This window comes from Sceloporus occidentalis, unplaced genomic scaffold, assembly GCF_023333645.1.
Source record: "Sceloporus occidentalis isolate IW3139 unplaced genomic scaffold, rSceOcc1.0.p SCAF_25, whole genome shotgun sequence".
NCBI lineage: Eukaryota > Metazoa > Chordata > Lepidosauria > Squamata > Phrynosomatidae > Sceloporus > Sceloporus occidentalis.
In genome coordinates, this window is record NW_028317005.1 from 4,650,128 (window position 1) to 4,670,000 (window position 19,873).

Consider the following 19,873-nt stretch of genomic DNA (forward strand, 5'->3'; position numbering starts at 1 on the left):
TAGGTCAATCGGGTGAGAGGACTAGGTCAATCGGGTGAGAGGACTAGGTCAATTGGGTGAGAGGACATCATTGGATCCTCCAATCGTGTGAGAGGACGTTACTGACTTCCACCAAAATCCCTGTGCTTTTGGTCCCGACCGTCGTTTTGGAGGGAGTTCAGACCAGGTTGTCCGCAAACATAGGAGATAAAAGAGAGAAGATATTAAAGCCATATCCTACAAGCAGATTACTGATAAGGTGAGCCCCCATTCCCAACCTTATCATTAATCCACACTTGTTATATACTGACTACTCTGTTTACTATTAATACATAGAATATTTCCTGCTTTGGTTAGTAGATGCCCTTTCCCCACTATAAGAATGATTCTGTTAAAAGTGCCAGGAGGTATTAAGGTAAATATGGTTTGTGTAATGAAAAAAGCAATCTCTGAAGTGTAAGTTGACCTTTATTATTATTAATATTAAACTACAACGGAAATCAGAAACGTTTGGAGCCTAGTCACTGTAACACATCTGTAAATTCCATGAAATGTCATCACTGATACCCTGTAATATTCTGAATATCTAATGTCAGCATGCTTAAGTAGGTACAGGATACATATTATCTTTATAACTTATTATGATAATCTTATCATATTATGGCTTATGGTTTAATAAATGCACAGGAGAGAGGTGTGAATTAGCATAATTATTTTCATAATATTTTTTTTTTTAACTCAGATTGTCAACAAATTACTTTGACATATATATATATATATATATATATATATATATATACACGCTATATGGACAAAAAGTATCGGGACACCTGACCATTACACCAACAGGGACTTTTATGATATTGCATTCTAAATAGATTGTAAGCTCGCAAGAGCAGGGCCCTCTTCTCCTTTGTACCAGTTTGTTAATGTATGTGTTTATAAATGGTTCTACTAACTGTAACAGTGCTGAATCTGCTGGCGCTTTATAAATAAATTTAATGTAATGTAAATACATAAACATCAATATGTAGTCCCCATTTTGGAGCTATAACAGCTTCCACTCTTCTGAGAAGGCCTGGCTCGGAATGTCGATTCCAGTTCATCGTCTGTGTGGGTCTGTGTGGGTCAGTCACATTATTCCAAACCAAACTCATCCAACCACGTCTTTATGGACCTAGCTTTGTACACAGGGGGAACAGTCATGCTGGAATAGAAAAGGACCTTCCCGGAACTGTCCCAGCAAAGTTGGAAGCATAGCATTGTCCAAAATGTTTTGGTATGCCAAAGCATTAAGATTTTCCTTCACTGGAAGTAAGTGACCCAACCCCTGGTGCATATCATTATCCCACCTCTACCAAACTTTACAGTAGGCACAATGCAGTCAGGCTGGTAATGTTCTCCACCAAACCCAGACCCATCAGACAAAAAAGCAAGATCCGTCACTCCACAGAACAGGTTTCTACTGCTCCAGAGTCCAGTGGCCGCGTGCTTTATACCACTCGATCCTGCACTTGGCATTGTACTTGGTGATGTGAGGCTAGTATGCAGCTGCCTGGCCATAGAAACCCATTCCATAAAGCTCCTGTCGCACAGTTTTTGTGTGGCTATTAATGCCAGTGGAAGTTTGGAACTCTTCAGCTATGGAATCAGCAGAGCGTTAGTGACGCACCATGCGCCTCAGCACTCGGGGGCCCCGCTCTGTGACTTTACATGGTGGCATCCTATCACAGTACCACGCTTGAATTCACCGAGCTCTTCAGAATGACACTTTTTTTTCAAAAAATTTTTGTAAATGCGGACTCCATGGCTAGGCGCTTGATTTCATACACCTGTGGCATTGGGTCTGATTGATTATTAAGATGTGTGTTCCAATACTTTTTCCCCATATAGTGTGTATGTATGTATGCATATATTATAACACAGAAATATAGAATTTGATGACAGGTAAGGAACATTTGGCCCATCTAGCCTGTCAATTATTTTTCTGCTTTAGAAATCTCAAACCTCATTTGCTCGTTGGATTTTTCTTATAATCAGGATAGCCTTATCCATATGCATGTTTAAATTCCCTCACTGTATAACGTCCACCACTTCTGCCAGATGATTGTTCCACTTACCAACCATCCTGTTAAAGCATCCTTATATTACTTCTATGCCTCTCATGCTGTAGTTGTAGACTAAGACCTCTTAACATTTCTCTTCTTTTGAAAAGTACCATACTCCCCAACACTTCCGGCTTTCACAACACAGTCTCAGTTTTTGTTCATTTTCCTGGATAGCTGCCCCACTGTCCCACATGAAGGTCAATCACAGGGTCTGTGTGGGATCAGGAAAAATGAGCCCCTGCTTGCCCTGATGGTTGCCCTGCACTATAGACACAAATACAGGTTAGATGTAATGGCGCTTTTCCACAGTTAACAATGTCCCATAAGAATGCAACCAAACAAGTTTTAATAAGTGCAGCCCAGAAACTCCTTTGAGATGCACAGGAGACCATTCTCTATAGGAAAAATATTCTGTATGTATCCAGTGTCCATATAGTCCAGGGTCCTGACTTTGTTTACTGCTAGCAACTTTAATTATGCAAAAATCTTAGCTGCTCATCAGTTGATATAGTCCATGGAGCAACACTTCTGGAGATGGCTTCTATTTTAATCCTTGAACATTCTTTATTTATTAAACCAAATAAAATAAACTAACATTTGCATTAAATTTCACTGTTGCCCTTATTCATATTTGAAACGCAACCTTCATTTTAGTGGCAAGCTTAAAGTACTGTACTCTGCTGTGACTGATCAATATCACCCACTAATGGTAATGCGAGATACACATTGTAGTCCAGGAAATTACTGTCTGATCCAATCGTAAGTTCAATTTCAGCATTATTAGTTTTCTGGTGATAGAGCAAACACCATAAAATGAGATATAGCAGTGAAAGTGAACGTGTGTGTGTCTTTTTATTAAAACATACATTTCTTATGACTTTTTGCATTCTGCTTGCTAAACCATTTTAATGCCAAAGGGCTAAAAGATATTGCCCACCTGTCTGGCACTACACATTATACATACATATAATTACCATGGTATAGATGTTTGGTGGGATGGTTATATCAAGGTAAATTGATGTGACAGAAAAGGCCAAGAGTGGCTTAATAGTGAAAAACTAAATTTCTTAAGCCAGCTGAAGCCATATTGCTATTGAGGTTGCATTTACAAAGGATCTAATGTTTTTTATGTATTGGCCCGACTCACCTTTAATAATCTCCTTGAATATAGAGTTTTCTTTGAAGTTCCCTCTTGCTGGTTACTTCCCAGGCAGGCTGTTTGGTGCTTTCTCTCTTTTGAAGTGGCTTCACAAGGGCTTGGGCTGAGCTGGCCATGTAGATGAGGGTAGCTGGTTTGTGTTGGTGTGTGGCTAGCCCCAAGACAGCTTTTAGCGGGAGACAAAGTGGGCAGCGGGTAGGTATGGCTAAATGCCGATTTCACTGTTCAGAGAAAGAGAGACGTGATCCAGAGACCCAAGAAGCAGCATTTCACCTTGAGACTCTGGGTCAAATCCAGAGAATTCCAAGTTCTGGGAGTGTATGTGGATTTGCGAGCATATCTAGATTAAAGTGGGCCTGTCGTTAAAAACATTGTGCATGCATATACAGTATATATGTGTGTGTATAATGTGTTACATACCTGAACACTACCGTGATGTTCCTGGGGCTTTACAATATGGCTGCCTGGGTGCTGCATGGACATGAATGAATGTCCCCCAAGTCCCCAAGTCCCTCTTTAATGACTATACAATTCTAACTTACTAATGTTTCTGGGGGTTTGTATAAGGCTCTTGATGCATGGCTTGTGACAAGATGGATTATAAATGGATTTATGAAATTGAGAGTATAATATTTTCTATGTACACTAGCTTTACAATGCATATCACAGAGAAACCAAAATGTCAACATTACTTTCAATGTATAGTAACTAACATATCGCAGTCTCAAGCGAAATACATAAACAGCTTGTGTTACCCATATTACGATTATCTCAAGACACGTGGGGGTTGGTTCCCTGAGCAGTAAGCTGTCGGTGAGTCCTTGTGAAATGAAGGTCTTTGTATTATACATTTAAAATGTTTTATACACTATAGAAGAATAAACTCACTGGCATGAGGCAAAATCCCTGTGTTGCGAATAAACCCCTGTAATGGTACATATATTTATTGCATTGAAATATGTCTGTAACAAAGATTATAGACACTATAAATGCATTATGGGAACAGTATTGAAGCTGAAAACCAAAATGTAATGCAACATCCTACTTAATAAGATATTGCTTTGGATTGTGTATCCATTGTAGCGGAGTGCAGATGGTAGATCCCAATTAAAATGAAATATTAAATTGCAAATCTGTTTTATCCTGCCATTTCATTTGTGTAAATACAGATTGTAATGTTGTCATTTGACAATTTCAATGCAACACGGAAGAACAGATGAGCGTTATAGTATGGAAATATACCTGATACAGGTTACCAGGTACACAATAGAGTATTACAATGGAGTATTTTGCTGGCCATGAGATTTGGCAGGGACATAATGCAGATGTTGGATAACGAAAATTTAATTCCCGTCTTTATTTAAGTAGCTGTTTTATTCTCAGGACTTGTTCCAACAAAGCTGCAGTATTATATATTTTAATGTAGCGTGTGCTGTTATGAACACGAATGGAGTACATTTACATATGGTGACACAAAATCTGCAAAAGAGCTTATTTATAGATGGAAGAAATAAAAACCTTGTCAGTTAGCCTGATGGCATAGATCTGGTTAGTCAACAGGTTCAATTAATTTCTAGAAGTGTAAAACATATTTGTGCCCTATAAACAGTCCACTTTTTGAATGACTGGAGAAAGACTCAGCCATGTATTATGGACAGTAGGAGCTCATGTTTTTGTTTATGTTTGTATGTTTTTATAAGTGCGCTCTTAACTAATTATATTACAGATTTGTTTCGTAAAAGCTGAGGGCTTTTACAGAATAGGACAGATCATTTTCCCCGAGAAGTAGTAATAACTTAAAGCTCCAATGGACTTGTTTAATAAAGCCTCTTCATTGCACTAACAAGCTGTTCTCAGTATAGCTGTCGCCTTGTAGGTAATTGGCTCAAAGAGGTTTTGTGTAAATTAGAGAACTCATTTTAAGATTAGGTTGTGGTTGTGTTGAGAGGTAAAACGGGGCTGAAGGTCATACCCTGAACTCTTAGATTCATCGAACAGGCTGGATATGATTTCACTTTTTTCTAAGTTATTCAGAATAATATTGCTAAATGGTTATATAACCCACAATAACAAGTTGTGTCCTCTAGGACTCGGTTGTTCCGCTTAATGTTTCACGTATGCATTCTTTGACACAGATGAGATGTTACAATTCATCTCCATGGCTTTAGTAGGAATCTGCACTGAAATGACTGTAATGCGTGCTCTTAGTGCAGTATGCAAACCTTCATATTACTCTGTGAGACGATGCATGCTCTAAATAGACTTTACTAATAATGTTCTGTTCTGAAGCTCGCTATAAACACATTGTCTTTATGAATTCCAGCCAACATTTGACACTGTAAACAAAAGAGTATTGTTGTGAATATAAGACACAGTTTATATTATGTTATCATTGTTATTTAGGTTACATTTTACAGTATATCGACAAAATATATATATATATATATATATATATATATATATATATATATATATATATATATAGTGCTGCTGCATATCAGGTCATTTTTCTCATTTCTCTCTACTGCAGTTGCTGCAGGTGCAGGACTATGATGTCATACACCAGAGCTTTCAGTCACTTGGATCAACAGATTAGGAGATGTTCTTTCACTGTGTAGGGTAGATCTCTGTCTCCAAAGGCACAGATTTCTTCTCTGCAGAATAGAGTAAACATAGTGTGGCTTGTTAATGCTCTATAGCCGTTCCTAGTTCTTTTGTCTTAGATAACGGAAAAAAATATGTAATGTCCCCGAATCCTTTCCAATGGCCATTATATGATTTGATTAAGCTGGATGATTCCCGAAACCATTCTCTCCCAAAAAGATGTCTATTATGTCTGGTTATATATTATATCATAGTCAAAAAAATTTCACTAATCCATTAGACAGCTTGACTGGCATACAATGACAAAAAAATACTAATTTATTGCTTCATTACTGGTATTAAGGAGCCATTACCAATCTTTATGAGTAAACCTAATGTGTTGTTGGCCCATTAAAAAGTCACTTCTAATAGTATTTGCTGGATAATTGGCACAGTGCTACAGTAACATAACAGTTTTATTTGGTGCAAGTTCTGTATTTTCTCCAAATCACAGCTTTAATGGACATGTTTAGCGGGCTTGCCACATCTCTTGCCTTGACCAGTTGGCCTTCAAAATAGGTGTTGTAGCTCAGGGCCAAATGAATTGTGAGCCCTGTGAAGGTTCTGTTTGTATATTTGTCCCTGCATGCCTCAAGAGGCTGTCTACAGTAAGGACATTTCACTTAAGAAAGGAAACGATGAAAAACGTTGAACTAGCATGTTGGCCGAGTGCCAAGTAACCTCAGATGCTCCCAGCAGTCGTTGACTGACTAAAGAATCATCTGGCACTTTAAAACAACACAATGCAGGCACGCACTGTAAAACGGGGAATGAAAGGACATTTGTGGCCATTTTGCATTCTCCATGTGGTGTCTGTCTGCATATACATTGAGTATTATTAATTGGAGAAACAGTTGCACAGTACAGTGAAACAACACATTACAAACCGTTACATCCAGGGGGCTATCAACAAACAGCAGCATGCATCTGTAACGAAAAAAACAACCAAACAAAAGGAACAAAGAAACATGTTTGGGATCATTATCCTGATGACTCCATGTCACAGTATAGGTGGGTTCCCTCGCTGTTTATATGAAAAGAAAAAACAAAGTGACGATGAGGAACCGGAGATCAAGCAGGCGTCGGAGATCAAGCAGGCGTATCCGCTGGTGCGATGTTATTTATTTTGGATCAAACAAAATGTATAAAATTACAGTGAAATTGTTCGCAAAGTTAAAGATAATACATGTTAGAATTGAATACAACTCTACATTTATTCCATCTCTTTCTAAAGAGTAGGAGTGTACACTCGTTCACAGTCATAATGCCAAAATATTTTGAAAATAGTACATTCTCAGTAAGTAAAGGAAAGAAACCAAATGCTGCATTCCTTTGAGTTGTTAAGTTGGGCCAAGAGGTGGCTTCGAAATATATGTACACACACACATGTACATATAAATATATTATGTGTATATATATATATATATATATATATATATAATGTTGTTACTTGCATTTGGGACAATTAGCCAACATGAGTTATCAAATAGTGTATGGAAAGAATTGTGTGTGATGAATTTCCAGGCAATGATTGATTATAAATGTAAAAACTTTGAGGATATTTATCATGTTTACAGAAGGAAGATGTCTTTAGCAATGGCAATGGTAGTCATTACCTAAAAAGCTTTTTTTTTATATATATATAAATAGTTATGGAGTTCGAATTTGAGGTGATTTGTCAATCATTGGTCACATGGATGGTTCCCACCATGGGCTAAAAATCCCTTAGTTATTAGTGTCTAATTATATCTATAACGTTGAATCTATTGGAAAGAAATAATGAAGGAGGTATTCACGTATTGTGGTATTTTTCTTTCAAAATGTATAAATGAAAATCGTATTTGACTGTGAAGGCAGCTGTTACTATCTTCTCTCCCAAATTCTAACTTTTACATCTGAATTCAACATTTTAATGTATTTCATTTTAAACTTGATCTTAGTAAATAATAATTTACGCTATTTTCTGTTATGGTCTACGTGGAACTGTCATGTTGTTGCTGCTGCTACCTCGCACTTGGATATCTGTGATAATATCTATAGGGTAACATCAAAAGATAAAGATTTACAAGATAAAATAAATAAAAAGAAAAATCACATAAAATATGATGTATTCATCCAGGTGCATACAGGGCCCCAAAGACAGACACGAGCTAGCTGGCTCAGCTTATTCTGGCTTGCACTGTAATGGTCATGGTGATCCCAGTTTGAGAACATACTGGTCCCAGCTCTATATCAATATATTGCTATAAAATCATTGAAGTATTTTAATTAAACATACCTGTAAGCCAACTCATAATAATACACTTGGACTGAAATCATTATAATCATGGCTGTGCTATATATCTTCTATAACAATGTAATGATATCCATGGAACGGTTGCAATAAAGTGCACTTTAAGTAAAAGGAAGTGTGTCCATATGCTATACCCTAGTGTATCGATTTTGGAAGGCTGACAAGAATTACATTTATTGAAACATAAATTGGTATGTACTGTATATAGCCGTGTTTATCAGGGATCCATTAGCCACTTTCCCCAACATGTACAGATATATTGGTAATATCAATATTGGAGTAGCGTGTTAGTAGGGGATTGGCTTTGATGGTTGCATACTGAAAACTGAATTAAGAGTCCTCTCCCGAAGCCTTCCTTACCATGCTGAGTAAGACAGGCATAATATAAATTACATATTTGGTTGTGTGGCTAGACAAAATGTAATTAGCAAATATTAGTCAGAAAGTATCCCCAGGGAACTTGAGATTAGTTAGATCAATTTACTCCATAATTCTGCTATTGCATACCTGCTACATTTTAATTTAGAACTTGATAACATAGCAAAGCACATAAATCTTTGCTTGTTTACATTTTTTTAATTGCCACCTTATGAAGAAGTATTTTTATGTAGTAGAAGTCTGCCACACAAAACACAGTACATGCAGAAGAACGTACAAACAGCATTTTCTATTAATATATTTTTTTTAAATATACATGAAATACTTAATTAGACTGTCCAGTGATATCAAGAACCACAGCGTTTACTGTAACATATTAAGAGAAATATTTATTTTGTATAGATCTTCATAAAACATTACTGACAACTGATTTGTTATTTTTTACTTTGTTACTGAGTATGTCTAAATTAGTTAAATAATCTTGTAAAAACAACTTTTTTTCTCACTTTTTCTAGAGCCAACAGATGAAATGAAGGCCCGTAGCCACAGTACAGAACCCCTACCAAAGTTGGAAAACAAAGACAGAGCCAGTCACCATTCATCACCATCCTCCAGAGAATGTGGAAGATCTCAGGAATGGGATGGAACTCCAGGACCAGCACACGTATCGAGTAGACTTGGAAGATCATCTGTTAGTCCAACAATGCTTGCGGGAAACAACAGCTCAGGTAAAGACTCAGCTAATCTATTCAAATATCTTACCATTCTGGAAAATAGATTTGAAGCTGAACTGCTGAAGCACACCAAGTTTGGAACTCTGCTAGCAGAGTAGTTGTTGACGGTTCTGACTGTACATTGGTAGTCTGTGTCAGAGCCAAGGGTGGAGTGAACTTCATAAACTGTGTGACGGATATTTTGTTGTAATGTTACTTGTTCTTTTTTCATAATCGTATGCATTCATGGGTAATAGCTGCGCTGTAGTGACCGCATCCTTGAATGGACACTACTCTAGGACATTCAGCGTGCTGCATTACTTTACTTATGTAAATTGTTCTGTTTAGGTTCACATGCATGTCAGCCAGGAGATGACGTTTATTTCTGCTAAGTGGTGTATTTAGAGTCCAGGTTTCCAGCAACCTTTCTTTCCACCAGGAAAATCACAAATCACATGTCAATAAAATATATGGAAAAATCTATTCACACTTAACCTACTTTTGCAGCCAAATGACATTAGAAAAGAAGAGCTGCCGATATATTATTTTCAGTGTTTAACAGTTGTAACATCCAATAAATGTATGTTTTCGTTGACGGTTATTCCAAGAAGCATTACTGTACTAATATTCTTTGCCAATATATATATATATATATCTCCAGTGGGTATACGCTTTTTAAAATCACACTTTTATAAGTGGTAGATGGAGGGCAGTGAGAAAAACCTCATATGAAAATACAGTTACCTAAACTATTGAGATTCTAAAAGGACTATTCTCTGAAAATACACTGTATGGCCTTGATACAGAAGCAAGAGACAACTCTTCACTAACACGTCATGGGGGAAAATGTAGGGTAAAATATACAAGTTGGGGAATGTGTGGGTTTATTATGAAGTTTGAAAGCTGCTGCTCTACATCCTTCTTCCAAAATGTGTTTATTGATGCCGTAAGTCATGTAGGTTCCTGCTTTTTAAAGTTATCCCAAGTGATGTTTCCAGGGACATCTATCTTACCATGGTATTTGGTAACTGCTTCAGCTGGGGTGCTTTAACATTCTTTAACATTCACTAATGACCTACTCCTGGTAAACCTTCAGCATTACATTAGTGTCCAATCGGATTATTAAAACATGGTGGCTGTTATGTATACAGAACAATTCTAGTGCAAATGGGATAAGGAAAATAGATATATGCATTTTGAGAAGCTGGTGTCTTTAGTCATTGAGCTAACATAGAAAAGGCTATGCATACGCTTTCATTTAGCCTCAAATGTCTCCTTTTGTTTAGACAAACAATTTTATAACATCATCCTTTTTCTGTCTTCTCCATATAAAATGTATTAACTTTGACTTAAGACTCCAGTTCAAAATGGAGTAGTTAACAGGAACATTCTTATTTCATTTATGGTGATAGCAGCACGTTGACCACTTTGCAGCAGAACTGCTCCTCGTACAAACACTCCTTGGTATCTCCGTTTTGAACAGTCTCTCTCTGGGCTGATGGCCTGAATGCCCAAGACGTCTCTACAGTAAAAAGTCATATAAATAATAGAATATATATTAAAAAACTACCATACTAAAATAAAAGTGCTCTTAAGGAATGTAAAATAATGGTTTGTAATAAATCCCGTTTTGTCTTGCCCCAATTTAGTAGTGGTACTTTTCTGTGAGTGACGTAGTATGCTACATGTAGTAAGTGCTAAGATTCTACCCTTTACTGTTTTCTAAGCTTGTATAATCCTCTTCTTTCACAGAAATGAAAATAAGCTGCAAATTAGGTCGATCAGCTTCCACATCAGGTGTGCCTCCTCCTTCAGTTACCCCGCTCAGGCAAGCCAGCCAGCAACCACAGAGCCAGGTACCACCGTTACCCAGTAGTGAATGACATCATGTGATGCAACATGCCAAATCCTTTCCACTTCTCTGTCTGTCATCTGTTGCCGTCCGCTGTGTGTCTGTCTTCGTTTAGTTCCGTTTTTGTCTGCCATCAGCAGTCATTCTCTACGTCCAAGCGGAGCTTTGTTTCCCAAAGCTGTATTGACTCCAGTTTGATTCATTATCTGATTGTAACATTGTAACATGATTGTACTCTTTAACCATTTTGTTTTAGTTTGATTTTTGTGGACATATGTTTTTATTGTTTTTAGGGGGAAAAAAACAAACGTTTGATAAATTTCACTTGTCTCATTTAAGATGTTCACATCTTGTCTATAACATCCAATACATTGTTAATGATTTGTACATGCATTTTCCAATGCCTTCTATCGTACTGTAACATATGTGACCGTTTTGCATTTGTTTTGGACTTGGTGCATGATTGTAATACAGTGTGAACTGTCTGTAAAGAAATAACAAAACCGCACAAGTATCAGTTTCATCTATATATGGCAGCTATAGACTTGTTCTGCCCTTGGGGATGAAAACAAGATGAATTCTGGGCTATGTTAAAAACTAGTGAAGCATAGTAGGAGTTATTTATCTAGGTAACACTTGGTTAAATTGGGCTACATATGTCCTGTATTTACCCAGGTAAATCATCTGATCTATTCTTATGGATGAATATGACCTATTGCGGTTATACTTTTTCACTGCCAGGGAGACCTGCTAAGCCTTCTTCTGCTTTGCAGATCCCACTGGATTTAATCAGATCCCATTGTGTTGCCAAATTTCCAAACATCACATGTTAGGTGTTCGTGCATGAAAATCCATATTTCTATGATCATCTTGCGAAACAAATATCAAATAAAGACATCATCAAAATATTGTAACACACGTGTTGTGCTGATATCTTGTTCCTTTCAGTATGTGGTTGTATGTTTACTGTTATGGTAACATTACCAGACTAACTGCTGCAGTTAGTTTTTGGTAAAACGTTATCATTGTATCGTCTGTTTTGTCCTTCATTGTCAATATGGTTTGGCTGCAATACATCCCAGAAAAGTCTTGGTTAGCAGTGAAGAATCGGAAATGACATCTGCTCCACTTTTAACTTACAAGCAACAGTCTAGGACAAATATGTGTTCTAAGTCCAATCATAATATTGACCAGGCGCCAGATTTAATAACCCATTTGAAAAATGACAATGAAAAAGATAGCACACTAAATTGTCACTCACCAGTAAGTGGCTCAAGTCCCTTGGCATGAAGTCAGGTAATGAGCACTAATCATTCAAACTCACATACAAGGTTTAGCCAAGAAGATCAAAGCAATCCTCTGGACATCCAACTGAGATCAATCTAACTAAACAGTTAGGTTCCGTTAAGGTGGACTAGCTATAAAAGAGTGTCCAGATCCCCTTGATGGAAACTAAAAATGATACAAGACAAATACAAACAGATATATATATATATATTTACAACCCTATACAGTATCGTTGTGATCATATTGCAACTGCTTTTCATACATGTGTGAGAAGTAATTAAATATGTGTAAAAGATATACACAGTTTAATGTAATACACAACTAATAATGTCACCTGGGGGCACTACTGGTACCCCGTGCTGGAAATGCAGATTGGAAAGCCAATATTCAAAACATGGTTTGGTTTCATATTTATTAGTCCATGCAGGGCTGGGTAAGCCTGGGTTTCATTTACTTTAAAACTTGTTTGCTTGAATTGCAAGGGTTATTTTTTTTAATCTATGTTATTATACTGCTAGCACAGTGTACATAATGAAATGTTCTATAAGAATGCTCGATCATCTTTGGAATGCAGGTACGCTTTAATGTGTGAATGCTAACCCAGTGTGCACAGAAAACGCTTGATATTTAAATGGTGTGGATTGAGCCCCATCTAATGGTTAGAGTCTGAAATTGTACGGCATTAAACATTTGGAGAATAATTGAGGCTAATGAATCGAGCATTCACTTCTAACACGCCAATGGAGAGGAGAACTGTAAAAAAGGAAAGAAAGTAAAACAAACAAACAAAAAGTATGCACTAAAATAGTTGAAATATCAGCGATCACTCACTTTCCTCTGTAATGTATGATTTCATACGATTATTTTCCGTGAACCGCAGTATTTAATATTCTTTCTTAAAAAAGTAATAGGCAGACAAGTGAACATAAAGACCCATGTGATCACTGGATTAGTATACAAGTTACTGTATTAAGGAGTTGCTGTTCAATAAATATTGTAACTTTATAAAGAACGTAGCTTTATAATGAAAATACCTTCATGTTCTCCAACATATTTCTTTGTTCTGGAGTGCGATCAGGACAGGCGGATAAACTAGAAAGCTTTTACTGCAGTGGTGTATGTAGGTGTTTGAAAGCGCCTAAACAAAACATTCACTCGATGCCCCTAAAAACTAAACCCATCAAATCCAGATCAGTTCCAAGTTTAACGCCACTCAGACACATGAACTTGTTTAGTGCCCCGAGGGTCAAGAAGGTAAGATTTTTGCTTGGTATGTGACTCAATGTGCCAGGGGATTGCCAGCTAGTCAGCAGAACCTGCATCTACTTTCTATTAGATGCAATTCCTGATAAATTCCTGTGTCAACAAATAATCAGGCTCGTTCAGCTGTATATATCAGCTCAGGAACCGTGCCAGGCCTCCACCATGTATAAGTACTATTCGGTTATTAATTGCATCTATTAACTGCATACATTTTAATACTAGACATAAATATTGTAAGTAAGGGAATGTACTCTCCACGTAAAAGTCACATGAGAATAAAGAATCCGAGAGACAGACTCTGCCATCGCTATTATATTAAAGTTCATGCGCAGCAGTTATAAGTTGTATATGCTATATCTTCAGGTTCTTAGTGTGTGAGACCACCCAAAGAACATATATTCTTTAATTTTTTATATATATATATATATATATATATATATATATATACTAATAAAGGTTTTCACTTTTTAATGATTTTTTTGTTATTAATAAAACTGCCCAACATTCTACGAATTGGCGTCAGCTATGAGATTCATTTCGCTTCTAGAGAAGATTGTCAAAAATCACATATCTGTTCCAGACATTGTCTTGTCTCTGTGACAGCTTCTTTATTGCTTGGTGAGTTTTCAAGCCCAAAAAAACCAAGATAAAATGTGACACAGTGATTTATCAGATTGAAGAAACTGAATTGGAACTTGAGAGGTGTTCAAATTGCTGTTGTAAAACATATAATGTGATGACATAAATGACCAGGTGATATATATTGCATTCAGAAGAAGCACAACATATTGAATAGAGTTTCTGACATCAATCCATGTATGGAACTATTAAGCACTGACAATTGCAGATAACAAACGCAAATCTAAATAACTCTTTCCTGTATAGCAAGCGCTATATGGACAAAAGTATCGGGACACCTGACCATTACAACCAGGACTTTTTGAAAACATTCTAAATGCATAAACATTAATATGACCTTGCCCCCCCTCCTTTGCAGCGATAACAGCTTCCACTCTTCTGGGAAGGCTTTCCACAAGATTTTGTAGTGTTTCTGTGGGAATTTTTGCTCATTCATCCAGTAGAGCGTTTGTAAAGTCAGGCACTGATGTTGGATGAGAAGGTCTGGCTCATAATCTCCGTTCCAGTTCATCCCAAAGGTGTTTCCAAGGGATTGGGGTCAGGGCTCTGTGCGGGCCAGTCAAGTTCTTACACACCAGTCTCATCTAACCAACTGCATATAAATATATATACATGTAGAATGTGATGTCATCTAAATCTCTGTATGTGTAATTGTCAGGTATCCCAATACCTTTGTCCATAAAGTGCATATTAAATACCCGTATATTCCGGCGTATAAAACGACTTTCTAACCCGAGAAAATCTTCTCAAAAGTCGGGGGTCGTCTTATACGCTGGGTATGCTTACTTACCAAGCCAGAGATTCCCCACGAAGCCACGAACCTCTAGGGGAGGGGCGAGCGGAGAAGCCGCCTCCCCTGGGCCGGTCCTCAGGGCCGCGCCGAGGTAGGTGCAAGATCGTGATCTCCCCAACTAGACCTGATCAGCGGGCGCCCGATAAGCAGGGCTGGTTGGGGAGATCACGACCTCCCTCTAACTAGCCCAACATTAGGGAGTGCCAGACCTCGGCTTCCGTGCTCCCTAATCACTACGTGCTGGCTATTGATGCCGAGCGTGGGGATGACGTCATGTCCCGGCGCTCGGCATCAATTGCCGGCGCGTAGTGATGAGGGAGCAGTAAACAGAGGTCTGAAATGACAGACCTCGCGCTCCCACAACTGGATGGAAGAAAGAAGAGATGGGGAGAAAGGGGTGTGAGTGCAGTGTATGTATATATGTTGGTGTGAGATGGTCAGTGTATGTGTATGGTCAGGTGTGTGTAAGAGCAGTGTAGGTATTTGTGTGTTTGTAAGCTGGTGTGTATATATATATATATATATACCATATATATATATATATATCATATATATATCATATATATATATATATATTTATATTTATATATATCATATATATATATATATATATATATATATATATATATATATATATATATATATGTGTGTGTGTGTGTGTGTGTGTGTGTAAAGGCCGGGGTTGTGTGATGAGGGCAGTGTATAAATGTGTATGTATGGACAGGGTATGTTAGTATGTGTAGATATATATATATATATATATATATATATATATGTGTGTGTGTGTGTGTAAGGGCAGTGTATGTATGTATGTATATGTCTGTATAACAACCAGCCAATCACCGGTAAGGTACATCACTTGCCCTGATTGGCTGGTTGTTGTACTGGGTAGAGGGGTAGTCTTATACGGCGAGTATAGCCCAAACTCTATATTTGAACTGGAAAAGTTGGGGGTCGTCTTATACGCCCAGTCGTCTTATACGCCGGAATATACGGTAACTATAAATACTATAGCATGAAAGCAAACACTAAAAATTAGATATCCCTTAAATAAGTGTTAATTAGGTTAGGAACTGACTGGGCTGTTTAAATATTTTAACATTATGATAAAAGGGGCTCTTTAAAAGCTGCGTATATGATAACAGTACCAGACACACCATTTTATTATCTTTTGAAAGATATGAAAGAATAAACCAAAATTCCTTGCTTGCTTCCCATTTATTGGTAATAGTTTCTCAGGAAGGGACAACATCAAAGACTCTTTAGTCTCTCTGTGCGACAGACTTCTAAGGTGCACACACGGAGAGCTGAATGTAGATCTCCACGTTGTTAACATATGCATTTTTGAAGCCACTAGAGTAGGTACTCTAGATATTGTATTATACATTATGTTGCCAGGTATGGAAGATTTTCACAGCTGTGTTGATTAATATGCAACCCTCTCGTCTTTGAAACTGGTGACAGTAACTAGTACTTGAACACACTGGCACATCATACCTTACAGTTTGTTAACAACTATTAGATCAGGTGCCAATTTGGTAGGTTAACCAACTTATTTGAAACTTCCAAGCATCCCTTGGCTAATTCTTCTGTCGAAATACAGAATACCTAGTCCTGTGTAATACATTCTAAACAAAAACTGTAGTGTTGAAGATCTGGAAATGGGATGTCAGATTTAATTAGGCAAAGTATAAGGCAAAAATGGCAGATCAAATATAGAGAGCAACAAACATTAGGAGACAAGAAGTCATGAAGTACTAAGAACCACAGAGGAATGACTAGGTTCCACTAGTTGTCACCTATAACCCACACCTTGAGGCTCAGAAAAACCATACACTACAAATGGAAGAGCATCTTTAAAAAAAATGTTTTAACGAAAGCAACCCCGAAACAGATGGTAGTAAGGGATGCCCCACGTAGACCAACAATAAATGGGACTCCTTCGTGTCTTCAAAAGAGGTGTGAATCGTGTATATGCAAGAGGCATGATGACACTACTATCCCAAGCAGGCCTACACCATAAAATCAACTCTGCCTTCTGCAGATTGTGTACTGTATTCCAGCACATATGCTCAGTCATAGCAAAGCTTTGACACCCTTAGTACAGGTTTAAAGAGTGAGTTTATGTCACGTTATCAACACACAATTTAATGCTATCACATAGTTTGGGAGAGTTTATAACTGCATAAGAGACTGCTTGTATCAAATGCTACATCTCACACGGACACACTAAAGCAATAATAAATCTGCATTTCCGCCTGACATCCCTGTGCTAATCTTAGTTCATAATTTATTGGTATTATGGTATAAATACCAGTACATGAGCAAGTCCAGCCCCACATGTATATGTGGCACCTAAATCGCCTTGAAAGCTTGCAATCTAATGCAATTTAATTCAGGTAATTGTATAATGTTCACCAAATTTGCACTATACCTTTAGGTTAGTATTGGTGAAACGAAATATTTTGAAATCACTTTTAGTTCGCATTATGAAGGGTCTACGCCTGTGAGTTTCAAGATTTGGCCAAGGTTAATAAGATGACATTCAATAATATCTGCGTTATGCATGGCCAATCCAACCAAATCCACTGTGTTGGCCTTTCAGAAATGTTTCAGAAATGTTTTGACTGACTACAAACTCCCAGTTTAGACGATGAACCCTCAAAACAGTCAGAAAGATACATTCAACAAACCAAGAGTTTGCAAGCTAGTTGAGAATCCACTTCCCTGTGCGTGTAAATGTGCCAACCCCAGTTTATACAAGCGTTAAGGGGGGATTTTTCATAAAGGAAATTTCATTTACTGTACTATGCACTTTACAGGGCCAGCTTAACCCTTCTAGCAGGAGAAGCTTTCTGGCTCTGGCCTTTAAAACGCATACAAATGTCAGGGAATTGAAATTATGAACTCAATTGTAACCTCGTGGTTCTACTGTATCTGAAAAATAAGAAGTATTGTTTAGATGGATCATTATATATATTTTTTTATTTTTATTGGCTGAATAATATTAGATTGCTAGCCATTGAGACTACTTAGACCTCATTATAATGTGCCTGAAAAAGAGACCTAAATAGTCGTGAATGCAATTCATTTAGACACTAGAAGTATAATCTTATTCTATATCAAATAATCAAATAATTATATATCAAATAATACAGTAATAAAATGATTTTCACTGGATAGGATAACTGGATTACTTTTGCTATAATATATCTGCTAATAAACCAATGTTCTTATTACGTGTTCATTAAATCATAAAAGCAATTTAGTTTACGATGTTAGAACGATGTTACGATATATATATAATACATAATATAATTATGTTCTAAAGCAAATTTATCCCTCTTCCTAAAGCCCAAACATTACAGTTTTGGTGACTTGGTGTTTATGGAATACATGTTTTTTATGGAAAAAATAATAAGCAATAGTATATATATATATATATATATATATATATATATATATATATTATAAAGCCAACTTTCATGTATACCTTAGAAGCATCCAATTCTCAGGATCTGCCTATTGTTAAGCTGATAATTGTTGCTAATTGGGTAAGAGAGCTTTTCAAAGAGTCTGGTAAGTTGATTAGATAACTCTAGTTGTACTACACTGAACTGAATCTTTAAACTGATTTAAAACAAAACCAATTACACTGATTTAAAACAATTTGAATAAAATAAATGTTTTACCCAAGGCTTCATCTTTAATGTTGTCAGTTTCACCCCATTTCCACAGTAATTTCGATATATATATATATTTTTTTTCTCTCTGTTGGCTTCCCCTTAACTTATTAACTGAACAAATAAGTGCAAAATATGCACAAAATTATTATAACTTTCTATTTAGCCATATTGTTTTAAATGTTTTCATGTAACTCTGTTTGACAGATGTCATCTATGCAGTGGCTATATGGAGACCACACAATGATGGAGACAATTGAGAAAAAACGTTCTTTGTGTAGAGAGATTAAAGCAAGACAAAAAAATGAAAAGGGACTGTGTAAACAAGAAAGCATGCCCATCCTGCCAAGCTGGAAAAAGACCAACGGCTCCAAAAAATACAGTCCTCCTCCATATTCCAAACAACAAACTGTGTTCTGGGATACAGCTATATGACACAGGCCTTGTCTGAAGAATTCTCCACATGGTACTAAGGTTTGAAAAGTGCAGGTAGCAACCCCAATGAAATTGACTGTTGGTAAAAACATGGTTGCTTTTGATCACCTTTAGCAAATCAAAGAAGACAGACCTACCTACTTCAAATCTCAAATATTTATCTTTTTTTTTTGTGCAAATGTATACCGAAAAATAATATTTAATGTAAATAAAAAAATTTCTTTATGCTAAAAATGAATACAATCTAATTAAAATTTATGAATAATTTTGATATTTTGTGTAATGTAATAATTGTAATGTTGTTTTAATAACTATTTTCTGTGATTATTTTTGGTTATATCTTGGTATGCTTTGAAAGTTTTACTGAGACATGCATTTTTGCATTAGTTGAGACATTTATATTAGCAAAGAAAAAATATATTAATTATGAATATATATATATATATATTGTGTACTAAATGAGAATCTGGAAGCAGGTAGGAAGGATGCTTAAAACCTCCATGTTGCATTTTATATTTCCTTGTTAGTGGTATAGCATACTACCTAAATACTGTAATGCTTATATGATAGGTACCCAGTCTTGTTACTGTTCCACGGGGATTAATATTCACTTAATGTTCCTTAAGATGAGTGACTGTTCCATATGTT

The 19,873-nt window shown here is 36.7% G+C and overlaps 1 protein-coding gene across 1 annotated transcript in view; it reads left to right on the forward strand.

The window, feature by feature from the left end:
• LOC149300282 (neuronal tyrosine-phosphorylated phosphoinositide-3-kinase adapter 2-like) overlaps window positions 1-19,225 on the forward strand; it is a 71,048-nt gene extending 51,823 nt beyond the window's left edge. Inside the window, exons 4-6 of the mRNA XM_089485457.1 lie at window positions 9,076-9,288; window positions 11,026-11,129; window positions 18,998-19,225. Coding sequence (XP_089341583.1) covers window positions 9,076-9,288; window positions 11,026-11,129; window positions 18,998-19,225 — 545 coding nt within the window. The remainder of the gene's footprint in view (window positions 1-9,075; window positions 9,289-11,025; window positions 11,130-18,997) is intronic.
• The last annotated feature ends 648 nt before the right edge of the window (window positions 19,226-19,873 follow it).